The sequence below is a fragment of the Poecilia reticulata genome, chromosome 7, assembly GCF_904066995.2.
Source record: "Poecilia reticulata chromosome 7, P_reticulata-male-v2, whole genome shotgun sequence".
In the NCBI taxonomy this organism is placed as follows: Eukaryota; Metazoa; Chordata; class Actinopteri; order Cyprinodontiformes; family Poeciliidae; genus Poecilia; species Poecilia reticulata.
The window spans coordinates 21,079,153-21,097,036 of NC_088836.1; the positions used below are offsets into that span (position 1 = coordinate 21,079,153).

A 17,884-nucleotide genomic window follows, 5' to 3' on the forward strand; every position below is an offset into this window, starting at 1 on the left:
GTAATACAAGGGCACAATCTTGTTTAAATATTTTTTTTTATCAACACTGATGACTCTCCAGTGGTTACATTGTTGTATAAGCTATCTACCTAAGCACTGCTAATGCCTCGTAGGGTTTGACCAACTGACAGAGCTTTTTTAATCTGCCATATTGAAATGTTTATATTCCTTATGGACAATTATGCTAAACATACAGTCAGAGTCACAGTCCAATCATTAGGCTAAAGCATGGAGTGATGTCAAAAGATCACATCACATCGTCATATCATTTTAAATATATAACTATAGGACAACGTAAGTACACAAAATGCAGTTCCTAAATGAAGGTGTTTATTGTTAAAAGAGAAAAAAATCTAAACTTGACCCTGCATAAAAAAGTGATTTATGTCTCAGCCTCCATTCTATAGTATAATTTCTAACATATGCACACACAATGATCATGAAATTGTGGAGTTCACCGTTGCCTGAAATTTTAACATGCAGATTAAGAAGGCGAGAGATCTCTAACTCATTTTTATTGCAGCACTAGCTGCTCTTCTTTCTGAACCAGTGCTGCCACTGTGGTCTCACGAAAGCTAAAAAAAGTCTTTCTGTGTAACCTATCAACCAATGAAAGCCAGTATTCCAACACAAATGCTGCAAAACATTATTATATCTCTAGACAGAAATATGAATTAGTCTGATAATAGACAGAAACATAGAGTGAATAAAAAATAAATTAATTAATTAAATAAAAATAAAAAAACAGATATTGCTTCTGTGTTTCCACATTCATCACGTGGTCACTCAGAATGTTATACTGACCACAGCAAACATTTAGTATTATTCACCCATAGCTTTCATCTTTCACTTTTCTGATAAGATTATGTGACAAAGAGGAGGCCTCTCCAAATGTTTGGTTAATTTATTTTCAAGAAAGTATGAGTAATTTGGTAACAGGAAACACATCAGTAAAGGTCAGATCTCTTGTGGTGCTTTGCACTTTGCTCGCAAAGCTCTTGAGTGTGCTGCAGAGAATTAAATGTAGCACTGCATAAAGTTTATGGTACCAGGCGAGCATCTCCATCTGTAACACAGTGTGGGTGGCTGATTGTCTTTGGCAGGGATGCTTTGGGAAAACTACGCAGATGCAGTAGGTGTGTCACCTCATTAACTTCATTAAACAGTGAAGCAAATTTCCCAAAGAGCAGATTTCCCAAAGAACTGCTCCCGCAGCGAGGAAGTATAATAATGTGTATCTGAGAGTTTGCACTTTTACTTGTTTGAGTGAGAAGTCTTCCTTTCTTGCAGCACAATTAGAGGACAAAGTTACAGTGCCTTGTACAGTGTTCCTACCCCTTGAACAAAGTGTGTGAATACTCCTTCGAGGTGACACGAAACTTCTACAAAATCAAACGTCCCAGAGAACAGCCAGCCTCAGATTGTTAAGTGATGCCAAATTAAGTCAAAGAGTGAAAAGGCCTGCTAGTTTTCGTTCCTGTTTGTACTCTGATCAGTGCAACTGTGGCCAAATAATTATGCCCATAGTGATGCCAACATCAATGAGCTGACACTGGTGGAACTGCAAGCTGTTGTTCTGTTCAACTGGAATCAATTGTATGTGTGACTGAATTTTTATTTATTTATTTTTTTGTAAAGTGCCTTGACACTTTACAAAAAAAGTGTGAATTGGTGGCATATAAATAAAATGAACTGCATTGGTCTCTGAAGTGTTGAATGAATAAAATGATCTGCAAACCAGTGCCTTTCCTCATAATGATACTCAAGAATAGATAACAAAGATTTTAATGATTAAAAGTGGATTACTAATCTCAGTACAACGTACAACACATTATATTTACTTTTTGCTTAACGCTGATTGGTGGAACCCATAAAATGCCCCATGTGTCTTTAGAAGCAAAACAAACCGGAAACATGATCCATCCACACTCATTATCAGAAGCTGGTCCGGTTCTTCTTGATGTTGGAGCTCGATTTTTATCCTCTGTCCAAAACTGGACTTGTGTGCTTTTCAGATAAATTTTTTGAGACATGTTTTAATTGTGCAGATTTAGTCATATGATACATTGGGAACCTGGAAACCTGGAAGTCTGGCCTTTCTTTCTTTTGGTTAGCAGGAAAAAGCTTGATCACTTTTAACAAGCAGTTTTAACCAAAAAGGTAAAACAAAACAAAAACCAAGAGGATTGTCATTTGCATGCCCTCTTCTAAAGATTTATATGAATGAAGCGACTTACCCTCTATTTGTCACTGTAGATTTCTTTAAGTGGACATAGCTGACAGGAAAAATACCCTGTGGATGGATAAAAGAGCAGAGCTGTTATAGAGTGACAGGCCTACATTAATGCCCCTGCTTTATAAAACCAAAATAGTCATTTATTATGCTAGAGTCGCAGCTTAATGTGCTTTGTGCTGCACTGGTAAAAAGAAATAATAATGGATTTTTTTTTTTTTTTCATTTTAGCTAATGACCCAAAACATACGCGGAGAGTTCAAATTTCCAGCTCTGTTTTTCTTTTTTTTTCCATATTCTGACATTTTCTCTTGCCTGTTTACATTTTCTGCACAAAAGGAAACAACATGAAAAGCTCAAACTGCTTTTACAAATCGCAGAAACAGGAGGGAGAGCAGCCTGCAGGATTCCTATTGTGGTTCAGCTTAGCAGGGGAAAGGCCTCAGAGATTGAGTGTTCCCAGCTGCAGACGCTGAAGTTCATGCTTTTATTTTTTTGTATTCTAATCTGCCAGATGTGAAGAATTGGCCAAAGTGAGAACAAAAAGAAAAAAAGGAGGAAAAATTCTCTCAGCACAGTGAAACCGCACAGGCGAATGGATGTGGGCAGACTACATAACAAAATGGAGGGGTGTTGGTGAGAACTGTAAATAGCTGATGGGAGTAAAGAAGGACAGCATGTGGCTGCTAACACCTACATTTACCAGGACCTGACAGTTTTTATGCTGTCTTTAAAACGGTCCAGCACATAATAGAACACCTCAGCCTCTAATACTTTAGACTCAAACCAAGTATGTACAGACAGAAAAAAAATGTATGCAGCCCTTCGATGGATTTTAAAAAAAAAAACCTGCTATTTGGGTTTCACATTAAAGTCTTTATCAATATCTTCATTTTGAAGTACCAAACTGCTCTGACTCTGTCAAACTATTATATGCACAATTAGAGAACTAAAAGAATTGAATGTGGGCTCCTTTGTCTTGAAACATTATTTTTGATTGATCAAAGACATGACAATGCAAGAGGTATTGTTGCGTCTGGATTGCAGCAGTCACTAAGGAAAAGAAGCTCATTCTTTTTCTCTTTTTTTCCCCTATCAAACCAAATTCTGTGGTACAATTTCAAGTTTCAGAGGTAAGTATTTTTTTCCCCACAACAGCTCATGTTAGCACCAGAAAAATATGCTAAAATATCTGTGTTTTTTATTCTTCCTAGAGCAAGCTTTTTTTTTTTTTTCATAATCTACTCCAATATGAAAAAGAAATTTGGTATTTGCATTGAAACATAAGGCTGGTGATTAAAATTATGCTTTTGTAAATGCAACTTTTGAAGTGTGGTTTAGGAAACTTCTATTTTTGTCAAATGAAAGCTACATTCTTTACACTTTAAAACAAAATTCTCTCCAATTTTCAGTACAATACAGCTGTGGTTGCTTGAATTTTCCCGCATAAATACAGTCAAGTTTTACCATATCCGTACAGTAAAATTCTGGCAACCACTGCTGTGGGAAATGAAGAGATTTTTTTTACAGTGTAATTCATCTGGTCACAAGGTCTATGTGGCAAAGACAGATTTATGTCTGTGCTTTAAGTCCCTACAGTGTTACAGAAGGAAATTACATTTTACTAAGTAAAGTGAGCATTATTAATATGTTTATGATACAAAGTCTTCCACATTTACTTGTATCCCCCTTGAAAGTGCAGAAAAACTCTTTTGAAATAAATTCATCTTTTATTGCAGAACTATAATGCCTGTAATTTTTTCTTAAATTTGACACTTGAGCTCAAATTTTATGTAGCGGACATGAAAAACTAAACCCTACTTTAAGAAATAAATGCTTTCCGCAAAATCATTGGTCCAACGACTATTGCTGCTGCTGTCAAACTAAACACAATAAGAGTAACTGAGCAATATTTCCATCAATCCAATCATTATCTTCCACTTAATCTGGGATCGGGTCATAGGGGCAGCAGCCTAAGCAGAGAAACCCAGCCTTTATAATTAGAAGCGATTAAACATTTCATTATTATTTGCAAAATCTAGTTGAAATTGAAATTTAGAACAGATTGTGGTTTAACTACCTTGATGGATGGCTTCTTGGTGGAAAAGCCTCTGTACCAACCTAGAGAAAAGGGATAAGCAGGACAAACATGAAGCAAGATTGTTGAGAGGAAAATGAAACTGAAAATATTCTTCCGATTTTTTTTTCACAGTCAAAGAAAAAGTTTATTCCTTGGAAGATAAAGGTCATATTATTGTATTGTTTTCTGCAGGCGGCTAAGATTTCTTAAAACATAGACAGAACAGACAGATCTCTAACATATGCTAGGTCATCTGTTAGCAAAGCTTCATTAAGTGTAATAGCTTTCTGGATGCTTCTTGCAGTTTCACACTTAAATCTGTCGTATCTAAAACACAGCCGTTATCAGCGTGCATGTCTTCATATTCTAGTTGTGTAGCATTTCAGCAGCATTAAGTAGGACTATTAATGTTTTGACTTCCGTTCTTTGGTTTTGATCTATTTAGTTGATGTGTTGCCATTGTCGGATGGCTCGCAGTTGTTCGGTAGAAAGTAGTGTCAGTCTCTTCTTTTAAATCTCACAAAATGTTTTTGGTCGTGAATTTGTTCTTCACTGTGGGAGAAAATGGATGTGAGACGTGACAGAGTGTAAAAAGTGTGAAATGTGTGAGACTTGACAGCCCTGGTTTTTTAAGACTGCTCCATTAGTTCTTTTTAATACTGCAACATTCGTCTGCTTTGAGTTGTGCCATCAAATGTAGATTTTTTTTTCTTCCAGACTGACAAAGAGAACTTGACTCAAGGTTCCACATGTTTTCAAAGGCATTTTTTTACTTGACCCATATATTGTAATTTACAAGAACATTGCACTATTGTTTACACACATTAAAAATAATTTGATCACAGTAGTAAGTTGGAGTTTGCAGTTTTGTGTGGAATTAAACAGATACATGAAACAGCTGCAACTTGTGTTTATAACTAACGGAAATAAGGTGATCAAATTTTGGAAAGACTTACTCCCTTATCTCTTACGCTAAACATTTATATTATTTCTTTAATCCAAATGTGGCTGGAGCATAAGGTCTATTATTTATAATGAAACAATGGGTCAAAAGCTGTGACTCAGTTTGTTGGGTTAGAGGTGAAATTAAAAGAAGTTTAATTCGACTTCTCAGGTGGTCGTCCTGAACAACACGACAAGCTGGTGAAACTTTGGTGAATCTTTTCCACAGAAAGCTGCGTAACGTTAATGTGAGTCAGTTGTGTGAATGACTTTAGATGAGTCCATTAGCATTAGCACATTACCTAATAAGTAATAAGCACAACGTAGTGCTGGCTATGTCAAACATTTACTTTGACCAAAATATTGATCTAACCTCAATATAAACAGACTATTTTTATTGTCTTTATACTTCTTTGCAATTTTCTTTGAGAATGTTTTTTTTTTTTTTTTTTCTTCGAGCTGAGTCAAACCCATAACCCGACTCTGCTGTGTTGAGCTGTGCTGGTCCGTGTCTGACCGAGGAATGACTTAATAAAACAAGGTTTTAAGGGTTTGATATGCATGAATCTGAGTGGCCACTATGTGGGCCAGCATGTCTTTTGTCCTGTTCCTTGAAAGAAGTGATTCTGTTTTCCCAGTAGTGTCTGATTCTTCCATGTAATTGCTGTTCCTGCCAAAAGGTGACTCATCACTAGAGAGCAGTGCTTCCAGTTCACTGTAAAAAAAAAAAAAAGAAAAAAAAAAAAAAGAAACAACCTCTGCACATCATTTTAAACATTGGCAGAGTTGGGACAAAAAGAGTATGACTTTCTGTTAGTCATCATGACTTGTGTGATACTACCTGCAGCGAACTGGCTCATTTGGACGAGCACTAAGCACACCAAACAAGCGAAAGAAGACATATTTTTAATAAAGGTCATTATCTTTTTATTGCTAAATGATAAACTTCTAAAAGAAAATCCTATTTGGAAATTAGACCCTGCAGTAAATGTATTAGTAATTTGGTTGAAAGGTACTGAGAATAGGCCCTGGAAGCTGAGTTGGATGCACAGAGTAAACTTGATCTGGCTATAAGTGCAATATTTTGACACATAATCCCATTCATGTGAAATAAGCAGTGTCTAACTATCCAGAGTAAAGCTGGACCTTAGACTGATGAAAATAATACTCGTAAATATTGAGGCATAAACTTTTAACATATAAACATCAAGTAAGAAAGGTTAGCTTAGCAATTTAGTCAGATGTATTTTCTGAGGTCTCCAGTTCACAAGTAACGACATGGAAGGACCAGCAGCTGTGATATACAGCCTCTCTATGATTCTGTCACACATCGTTACTGTCGGACCACCTGGTCAAAAGCAAAGCAACAACCACAGCCATTATGTGAACAAACACTCAAAGTTTTCTGATGAGAAATGTTTTGATCATTGTTCATTGATAGAAAATTATGGTGCTATCAAATGTGTAAGTGTTTGCCCGATGTATCAGTTTGTTTCTGGTTTGACTTCTCAACTTTGTCAGTTTTGGTAACATCTTCTAATGATCAAACAACAAGTGCAGCGAGAAGAAATTATGTTATTCCTATTAATTCTTTTTTTTTTTATGTTTAAAACTAATATTTTATGTGACGGGCCAATATCAAGGACCACATAATTATGAAGAGGAAGGAAAATTATGCATTTTGAAAGTTTTTGGCAATTCAAAATCTAAAGAGTGACTCCCTGCTTTTTGATTTGTGTTCACACAACATAAAGCCGCCACCAACGTGTTTCACTGTGGGGAAGGTGCGTTCAGGGTGGCGTTCAGATTTTTGCTTTCTACCTTAAATAATGTTTTGGTCTCACCTGGCCTTTGCACCATTTTTTCCCCATATTTGCTGGCATGTAACAAACTGCACACAGGATTTCTATGCTGTTTGCAAATGTTCTCCACAGAATACGTGAGACCTTCGCAGGATGGATATATTTATAATCACACACAGATTGATCCTGTTCACCAACCAGATAATGTCTGAATACAGTTGGTTGCAATGGCGTTAAATTAGAGGCATCAGCACCAAGGCGGCTGAATATAAACGCATGCCAAACCTGCATATTTTTTCTTCATGATTACACTTTGTGCTGTTCCATCAGCACAAACTAAGTGGTGTTTTTACTTACGACAGAACGTGAAAAATGTCAAGGGGGATAAGATAATTCACTCAGCTGTTTATTAGTGCCCACAGTCAGCGTTAAATGACCTCATAAGCTCAAATGCTTTCACTGAATAGTTGAGTGCTTTTACCGTCAAACTTCTCCAGAATCTGGACGGTTTCTCCCAGCTCCAGGACGAGAGCCTGACATATTGGTGACCGGAAGTTGCAGATCACTGTGCAGAGTGGAGAGGGGGGGGGGGGGACAGGACAGACAAAACCGGTAAGAAAACGTTGTGCAGCCGTTATCAGTAACTCTGGTAATAGGCTAAATCTTGCTTTTAGCTTAACTGAGAAATAACTTTGTCTCCACAGAGCGTTTTTTTATTTATTTTTATTTTTTATTGCAGCAATGCAGTAGGTGCAGCTTTTTATTAAACCGATTCATCCAAAAATATAAACACACACGGCGCCACACTGAAGCCAGCGCTCGGTGAACTGTAAACAAACTGCCACTCTACGAGGTAATTAATTGTTAAGCAACTTGATTTTGAGCAATGTTACGTCAAATTAACTACCTCCCAAAATAGAGCCCACACAAAGTGCTAGATTATCAGGCTTAACGGCGATTATTCACAGGATGGTATTAGCATAAATCCTCCATGACACCTTCAGTTTTTGTGGGATCCTGCAGCCTCTGACCATACAAAGAAGCATCCTGTGACTCAAACGCTGATGACATGATTATTCTTCAGAGGATAGATAGATGCTACAGTAAAGGCCTTGACAACTGCACTGCCTCTGGAGTCTGCCTTTATCTGTGCAGCACTGCGGCTCGGGAAACATGAGCTATGCAACAAAACGCCACAGAAGCCTCAGTAAAGACAGACGTGTTTGACAAGGATGCTGCGCCACTGATGATTTAAAAAAAAAAAAAAAAACTAAAAACCTACAAATGGATGCCCTTAAAGGAGAGTTTGGTGTGAATCATTATGGTAACAAACTAGCCAGGGGACTTAGTGAGGGGGAGGAGAGAAAGGAGGGGCTTGTCCTCGGCTCTGTTTGCTTGTTGGAGGGGAACGAGTGTTCAGTTCCTGCGCTCAGGTAACTATGGGAACACATCGTCCACAAACTGGAGGGCTTTCTTCACTGTAACTGCTGCGGAGATCTGGGCATTTTACAAATCAGCAAGCTTACGAACGCTGACTTTAGACGGGCATGTGTTAAAGGAAGAGAGGTAAAAATGTCCTCAAGAAGACTCTTGTCACCTTTTCCGTTCTGCACCAGTCTTTTTTCCAGCCATGACTGAATAGTTCCTATCTGAGTGCCCTGCTCTTCAGTGACCTTTATTTCATTTGAACTGCAAACCTTCACGCTCACCATCTGAACACTCTCCGACACAGGTCACACCAGGAAAAGATGAGACATTTAAGAGAGCTTTCAAACACCATATGGGCTTCGTGTTTTCATCACTTCAATTTGTGGACAAGCACACAGACACACACACACACACACGCACACACACACACACACACACACACACACACACACACACACACACACACACGCACACACACACAGCTAATTTTGCCTGTGGAGATTTACAAAAACCAACAAATTTTTTCATTAGACTTCAACATGTTGAACGTAGGATGTTGGACGGACTGATGGGACATGGAGTTAAAAAAAAAAAAAATGTTGGCAAAAGCAAACATTTCTACCGAGCAACAGCGTTTCAGTCCAGACTGTCGCTGCATTTAGCTGAATTCGACGGTCACATGGGATCCGATGGCTACTGTTGTGTAACCGGCAACTGACTGAAGTGAGCTGTGGGATCGGAGCACAGAAGGAGGAACCTCCTGTGCTCAACTGCTCCCTCAGTGGCCATCACGAAATGTTGTCATGCAAAATATTAATATCCATGGAGTTTTCTGTTTTGTTTTATTTTATAAGCAGAAGATAATGGATGGACAGAGAGGTGGATGAAAAACTGTGGTGACAGAGTGCGAATAGTAGTCATGTTACAGTTTGAAAGTTATGGGTCTTTGCACAGATTCTCAGATGGATGTAGGTCTGGACTTCTACTAGGCCATTCAAACACTTGAATGTGTTTTAATCTAAACCAATCTGTCGTAACTCTGACTGCAGTCCAGCTCCTCTGTCTCAGATGAGAAAAGGTAACACCACAGCATGATGCTCCCAGCACCATGTTCCACTGACAGTATGGTGTTCTTAGCTGAACTCCTGGTAGGTTTGTAGATATATTCATATTTTCAGGTGATTGATTGAACAGTGCTAACTAAACTCTGCTTTCAACCTATTTATTTACCACTTTATACCTGACAGGTCTGATGTTTCTTGCTCTTTATGAGCAGACAGGTCAGGTCTGTCTGGTCAGGTCAGACCAGACCTGTCTGGCCTGGTCAGACCAGGTCAGACCTGAAAATAAGATAAACTCTTATTTTATCTATTAAATAAGAGTAGCCTCTTATTTAATAGAGGCTACTCATAGGTAGCCTCTATTAAATAAATAACTAGCAGTTGCTAGCTTTAGTTTTTATTTATTAATCAGGATAAAGAAAAACTGAATACAAATTAACAAAATGTTTCAGTTTTTTTTTTTTGGCTTAAGGAATATGAAAACATTTGCAAGGCACTGGCAGGCTCTCCATCAACAAGGGGTAAGTATGTGAACATCTGCACTGATTTACTGTAACCATCTAAATGTAAATCTGATCAGGAAGCCTCTTAAAGCCGCTTCCCTTAGAAGGTCCCACTGGGTGCAGAAGCCGGGGAAGACCCAGAACTTGCTGAAGGGCTGATATATCATGTCTGGTCTAGGAAGCACTTGGGAAGCCTCAGGATGAACTGGATGTTGCTAGGGAGGGGGGATGTCTAGGATCTCCTGTTTATTACCGATCTGAGTGTAATTAGATAATAAAGCCCTCCTCTCTCTGCACCGGTTCAGTTTAGGACGCGGTTTAGGCTGATGCTGTTTGCTTGTACAGCACTCGGTGGCCTCGCACCAGCAGCAGCAAAAGGTTTACTGTCTGCCAGTCACTATCTGCTGGAAGTGCTTCAGTCTAGGTTTTTAGGGGGGGAGGTCTTATTTTGTTGCTGGTCCAACAGCCTGGAAGAGGCTGCAGGCCACCCCTGATTTAAAGCCAACATTAAGACCCATTTATTTAAAATGTTTTTGTTGTTTAACTTTTAGTATATTTATATATTTTTTCCTTTCTTTTAACATGGTTGCATTTTTTTTTTTTTTACTTTTATTTAGCACTATTTCTGTTTTATAGTGTTTTGTAATTGTTTTTACTTTGCAAAGCACTTTGGTCGATGTGAGGCGTCATTAGAAGGTGATATATAAATAAACTTTGATTTGTTAAACAAAAACATCTACCTATGAGTATGACTTTATTGCTGCTCCCATGTAGGAGAAAGCAAAAGTGCAAGGCACCAATGTTATTTTTTATTTTTTATGCAAGTTCCAGTTGGAAGTAGAACCAAATTTGCTGTCTTTATTGTCACTGAAGCTGGAGCTTAGAATAAGATTTGCAGCACTGCTTATCCATCTGGTGCATATTAAAGGGAAAAAAATGACAAAAAAGACTGTTTTAGAGCAACAAAACAGTAAAATAAAGTGCTTAGCACGCAGAAACCTTTTTTTTTGACTGTGTACAAACAGGGCTGATGTGCCAGTGTGATTCACATAAGTCACCTTAAATATCTCCACTACTAGACCTCTGCAGAGGCAGAGAAGGAGGAAGAAGCTGCTGCAAAATTGATGGCAAAATTCTGATCCCAGATTTCACTGTTGGAAAGAAATCTACATTTTTCTTTTTATTTATTTATTTATTTTTAAGAAAATGATCTGCCAAATACAGGGTGCTGAATATTGGCCATAAATTTTGAAAAATAGCAGTGGCCGTGAAAAAAATTGGGTTGACAGAAAATATCTGTCAATCCCAGTTTTCCTTCTCTGTTAAACATAAAAGCTGGAGAGCTTCTAATAATTATAACGTGATGCTTTCGAGAGCAAAACAAGAAACTAAAACAGGAAGAATTATTTCATTTTGAAACTATTTTTCTCTTAAATATTAAATGAAAGTCATCACAGCATGTAAGCATTTTTAGCCCAACTTTTCAAGTTTAAAATTAGCATTTAGCATATATAACAAATCTCCTGAAATCATCTTTGTAGAAATTACAAGCAGACATCCCGAAGAACACAAATCCGTTGGCACCCCTAATAAAGACGTGCAAAAAGTTTTAAACTAATTTATCTTTGTTTACAGAGGTATAATCTCAAATCAAAGTCTAGACCAAAATCCAATCTTTAATTTGAGGAAAATAATTGAATGCTCACTTTTAACTAAGTCACTAGTTGCTCAGCTGTTTGTATTTCTAGGAACTTTTCTTAAATCTATGTAACTAACTCTTGTTTTACTTTTTAAGTTAATTAAAATTTTGCATATTAGACAATTAAAAATCCACAACAGTCCGGTGTCCCAGGACATAAGCACGACAGAGACACTCGTTTTTGTTTACCAAGGGAAATGATTTTATATTTTAATATTATTTGAAGATAAGCATTATTCCTTCTTAAATCTCATGTCCTTATTCAACCTTTAAAAACTGATCAGTGCAAATCTTGTCCCGTCAATCTTTTCAGTGCTGAACAGAAATTTACTGACATGCATAACTGATTACTAATATTTGTTCTCAGTAAATTTATTTGCAAAAAAAAAAAAAAACTTTCCAAAAATGTTCAAAGAAAAAAAAAGGGGGGGGGGGTTGCACTCCAGCCACCTTGTTTTCTATAATGTTAGGTCTGAAATTTAAGTAGGACCTGCAGCTATCTTTGAATAAATCAAAATGAATTTTGAAAAAATGCTCTGTTAGTGTACTAAGTACTATTTTCTTGAAATTTCACAATTAAAAGTTGTCAGAAATGTATCCATTAACCTTGATTCAATCTTGGTCAGTTTATTAAGTCCAGCAAACATTATAATCTATCAAATCTTTATGTGCTTGTCACATTGCTGCACCCTTAGAGCTGCATGTCTTTAATACAATGTTTTGTGACTTTTGCAACATGGTTAAAAATATGAGGTTTGACCTAAAGAAGTCTGCCAATTAATACTGACAAGTTGTGGAAGAAAATGCCAGATTTTCTTTTTCTTTTCAAATTCTCAGAAGAAAAAATATTCAGCAGCACCTACGGTTTGTATTTCAGTGTCGTAGTTTGTGCAAGAATGGCATTACTGTGATTCACTAATTTCATAAAATGCCGCATCGATTGCATTGCTTGTGATGACGCTGCTCAAGTCATATCTGTGTGGCAGAAGCCAGAGTCATCTGATTCATTTCTGTCTCTCATGTGGGAGGCCGCTGAATTAAAGACAACTATTTATCTAATGCAAGCTGGAAGAAATGTCGATGCTTACAGGTGGTTCAGAATCAAAAACTGAACCACCCCAGTTGAGGCAAAGAACCTGAGTTTTAAAATGAATAACATAAGGATGAACATCTGACTCGATATCTAGATGTTATTTGGATTATTTTTTTTTATCTGAGTTTTAAAATGAATAACATAAGGATGAAGAATAACAGTACGAACACTTGACTAATAGGGTGTCGATTTTAGCTGCCAAAGCAGCCCTCCGGTGTCAAGGCCTGGGCTCCACTGGAGTCTCTGGCATCTGTGCGCAGTGGCTTCTGGCACCAAGATATTTGGAGAAGATCCTTTAAGTCCTGTAAATTGTGAGGTAGCCCTAGATAGATTAGATCTTCTGTCCAGGAATCCTGTAGAGGTGCAATTGGATTGAGATCTGGGGAATTTGGAGCTCAAGTCAAAACCTAAAATTCACTTCATGCTCCTCAAATCATTCCTTAACCAAGAATGCTTTGAATCATTGTTCTTTTGAAAGAGGCCACAGCTATTAGGGCATTCCACTTCCACTCTGACTGGTGAGCAGCTATGAAACCTCAATGCTCAAGAAAGTCTGAGGGTCAAAATTTCTCCACTATGATATAAAAGAGCCGTTGCCTGTTATCCCTAGTGCTTGTTGTGGTTGATTCCATCAAGCGTGTCGCACAGTTAAGGACAGCAATTATGTTTTTTTTTTTTAACATTCCAGTTTGTCACGGATACTTTATGTAATTCATCGGGTTATCATTGTCTTAATGTAGCAAATAAGCAAAAGCAGGAAAAAAATCTTTAGGTGTGCATGGAATATCTCACCCACTCACAGGTGTCATGATGAAAAGATAAAATGTGTTGCTCACTTCACCTGTCGGTGGTCAAAACGTTACGTCTCATCAGTGTGAAACCGATGGGATAAAAATACAAACCATGAGATGAAGTGAAGATTATGATAGTTTACCCCAGGGGTCAGCAGCCTTTTACATTCAAAGAGCCACTTTTATCCCCACTGCTACAAAAATAAAACTTGCCGAGAGCTGCAAAAAAAACTATTTCCTAAATATGTACAGAATCAAATGTTTTACTATGACAATTAGACTAAAAATCTAAAAGTAAAAATACTTTTAGATTTTAGAGCAAAATGAATTGTCTAAAACAAGAGGAAAAAAGAACGACTTTGTACAATGAAGTGAGCCTTTTCTAGAAATACGATACTGAAGAAAGACAGGTAGCATAGTTTGAAGCTAGTTGGTTTTAAAAGCCTGTTGTGAATATAATATGCAGATTTTGCATAAAAACTTACAGAAATAAATAATAATAATAATAATAATAAAACTGATAAATGAAAATCGTCCAAAATCAAAAACATGTCCTTTTTGGATTTGGAAGAACCATAGTAGAAGAGCCAAACAGCCACATGTGAGTCTGAAGCAGCAGATTGCAGACCCCCGGTCGAATGTTTCGCCATAAACTGAGAAGAATCAAAAGCGTAGTGCAGATTCTTTTACTCAGAAGCGGGACTATACTGGAAAAGTAGGAGAACAAGGAATTTTTAGCAAGGCCGACGACAGAACCACAGCTCTGTTGGTTGTCCGTGTTGGGCATTTTGTGTGAAAGGCAACAAACAGGCAATGACAAAATCAGCAAATAAGCTGTGGAGGTGTGCAGAATGGTGCCAATGATATCAGAGGTGAGGTGGGAGAGGGAACTGACAGCAGGCCGGTGACGGTGCCGGCGCATGCTGCCCATCCACCTGTGTGGGCTGACTTTCTGCAGTGGTACCGGGAAAATATTGATCCTCGTGTGTCACACATGTTACCCGAGCAGAGGAGGGGAATTCGGCGGTGATTCGTGCTGCCTTTTGCAAAGTACAGTGTGTACTTCTCTGCGTGGCGGGCTTCGCTTCGCTTCCCCGCATTTCAGCACCGCGGACAGCGTCATCTCCATCCACGGTTTCAGCACCGCGGAGAGCGCCAGGTCACTCCGCGCAGACCGATGCGGAGGCTGCGCCGAACTGTTGCTTCCCTCCCCACACGCTGACACAAACACGCACTGCTGCTGTCTTTTGCTTCAATAAAGCCCACGTAAATATATGTCTTTGCTCGGGGGAAACGAGCCGCAGTGCCTCAACGACACGTAAAGTGACACGGAGGATCGGGAGTGGCGACTCAATGTGGTGTTTGGTGGCTCTTTATAAAGCGCTCATGACGAATGCGATGCCTCCAAAAGAGAGAAGAAGAAAAAAAAAAGTGATCATACGTGGGCGTGTGCATGTAAGGGGGAGTATCATGTGTGAGCCAGCGTGAGTAGCCCTAACAAGCTGTGGAGCATCTGGACATGACTCATTCTCCTAATGAAAACCCTCTATAGTGTAATCACACGCTCTGCACAGCTTTGCTGCGATAGCGAGGCCAAGCAGACGATTTATAAAGACAAGGAGGCATCGTCAGTTCTAAATAGGTGGATTTAAGATCTTCCTTTTAAACGTGAGGCCCAGCAGCTCATCTATAGGAATACACGGTCTCCTATAGATCCATTTACTGGTGCGTGTTGATTGTAAAACAGTGTCGCAGCAGCCGCAGTAGCAGAAAAGCAGCTTTTTTTTTTTCTTTTTTCAGTCCACAGGTAGACTCCAGCATCACTCCTGCCTACACCTGTTGGAGGAACGCAGTCACGATGCCCCCTTGTGGTTTCAACATGAATCGCGTCTCTCGTCCTCTACATCGCTACTGTACTCGTCTGAGAGAAGAACGGGGGGTGGTAGTGGTGGGGGAGGTTTGAAATGCCAAGCTCACGCCTTTTTCTTTCTTTCTTTCTTTCTTTTTTTTTTTTTACTGCAAAATCACAAAATCTAATAAACAGGAGTGCAGCCCCACCTGAAGCTGCCTTCAGCCTGCGACGGCATCTTTAAGGTGGTGGGGTCGGTAAGCTGTATCATCCCACGCAATTTCCCTTCCAATGCAGTCGCTGCCGCGTATATCAGCCATTATAAGTGGCTGTTTTTTATTATTATTATTATTACTGGGTGTAATTGGCTTACTAATATGGAAAATGACGCGCTCCATAGTCAGTTCAAGATAAGAATAGGCTAATTATGCGCTTCTTTCTGCAACAACTGGCGGAGCGACGTATATGGGAAAACCAAAGCTATCTAATGAGCTACAACGACGAGGGAAAAAGTGCCATTAACTCACCAACTCCGATTTTCTCCTCTTCTGTTGGTATCCACATATTTGATTATTTCCCCTCTGGTAGAGCAAGCCACATTATGTCGTTATCGTGAGACGATGCTGCTAGGAAAAAAAAAAAGCTACAAATGAAATAGTCTCGGCTGATCCTGTGGTTGTCCAGACTACATGTTTCGAGCGGAATATGCGCTGGGGAAAACGCTGAACGGCTCCGTGTCTCTGCTCTATTATGTCCCGGCGTGTGTCTCCAGTCTGATGCAGTCTCCCTGTCCACCTCATGCAACGCGCACAGACACACACAGAGACACGCAGGCACGCACACGCACGTACGCACACGGTGATCGGTTTTCTGTTTGCCACAAAAAAAAAAAAAAAAAAAAAAAAAAGGTGTTACTGCAGCCGCTGTTTTAAGGGGTTTCGTCTCTCCTCGCAGCCTCTTCGCGTCGCTTCTTCGCGCTTCCTCCTCGGCTGCTGCTCGGCTGGGGGCTTCCGCGCAGCGACAATTGGCCTAATCGCTTGGTAATTATAACATATTGGATGTAGCTGAAGAGCTGCGGCAGGAAATTACTGAGAAAACAGCAAAAATACCATAAGCTGCGCCATCTTCATGGTCGTCACATGACTTGTTTTGTCAACACTGATGTGTCAAAGCCTTTTTGCAAATGTATGCGCCTCCTCTTTTCCTCCGTGTGCGCCCCTTCTATCCATCCATCACAAACCGCTTTTTCTTCCAGCGGGGAGGGATACTGGCTGGCAGGCTGCCTTTTGTGTGACTGACTGGACTTGTTACTTTGGCAGCTGCTTGGCCATAAAGTAGCTCCCGGTGTTACACATCAGGCCAGACCACCATGTGGGGAAACACCTCCTGGTTGAGTCATTTCCAAGAAGCAGAGCCACTATATAGCAGCGATGCTTTGTCATAGTGCAGTCACTCCCCCCACCACCACCACCACCACCACCACACTGAGGGGGGGCAACTCATTTCTAAGGACAAGTTCGGTTTAATGATTTGTGAGGATGAATTTCGCACGAAACTATTCACAATATCAATTATCAATTCTCCTTGAGGTGCCACTTACAATAAATAATCCATATTAGCGATTAGCATTTATTATTAGATTTTTTTTCAATGTTTTAGTTTGTGCAACATGTACACTCCACTTTTAGAATGTCAGGTTTTGGTGTTGCAAAAGAAAATTGACTACATCTCATTTAGAACAAAAAAAAATGTGACAAAAGGCATGAAATGTGCTTAATTCAACTTTTTTTTTAAAAAATACAATGCTAGATAATACTAATAATGTGGCTTCTTTCATAAATAATAATCATCATCATCATAAAAAATCATTAGATTTTTCAGACATTTCTCATTTCTGACCTTCCACAAAATTAATAGTTTTCAGTAGAGGTTACACTAGCTCAGACAGCTCACACAGTACAAAGGTATCAGTCAGGAGAAGGACAGGTCTGCAAAAAGTTCTGACCTCAGACTGACAGGAATACCATCAGGACAAATCCGAACACAGACTGCAAGCTGGACCTTCTCATCCAACATCGGTGTCTGATCTCACATGTGGTATTCAGGGAAGAAAAAATGAAGAGTAAGAGTAAAATCTGCTAAGGATGGACCAATGCCGTTTTAGTACCTTTATATTGAGAGAGATAGCTGTGAGGGATAGATTGCAGTATGCCACAAGCCAAGTATATAATACAGCAAATAAGTGAAAGAAAGATGAAACCACAATTGAAAGTTTTGACTAAACACTAACACTAAATAAAACATCCACCTGGTGAAACATGGTGGTAGTGGTATCATGCTGAGGGAATCTCTTTCTTCAGCAAAGACAGGAAAGCTGCTCAGTTGAATGGAGGTTTAAAAGGG

General features: G+C 39.1%; 1 protein-coding gene across 1 annotated transcript in view; it reads right to left on the reverse strand.

The window, feature by feature from the left end:
* Window positions 1–16,878, reverse strand: part of LOC103467511 (dedicator of cytokinesis protein 3-like) — a 61,506-nt gene extending 44,628 nt beyond the window's left edge. The window contains 4 exon segments of the mRNA XM_008413955.3: window positions 2,238–2,293; window positions 4,314–4,354; window positions 7,539–7,622; window positions 16,009–16,878. Of these exon segments, the coding sequence (XP_008412177.2) occupies window positions 2,238–2,293; window positions 4,314–4,354; window positions 7,539–7,622; window positions 16,009–16,045 (218 nt within the window). The 5' untranslated portion in view covers window positions 16,046–16,878.
* Between the last annotated feature and the right edge of the window lie 1,006 nt (window positions 16,879–17,884).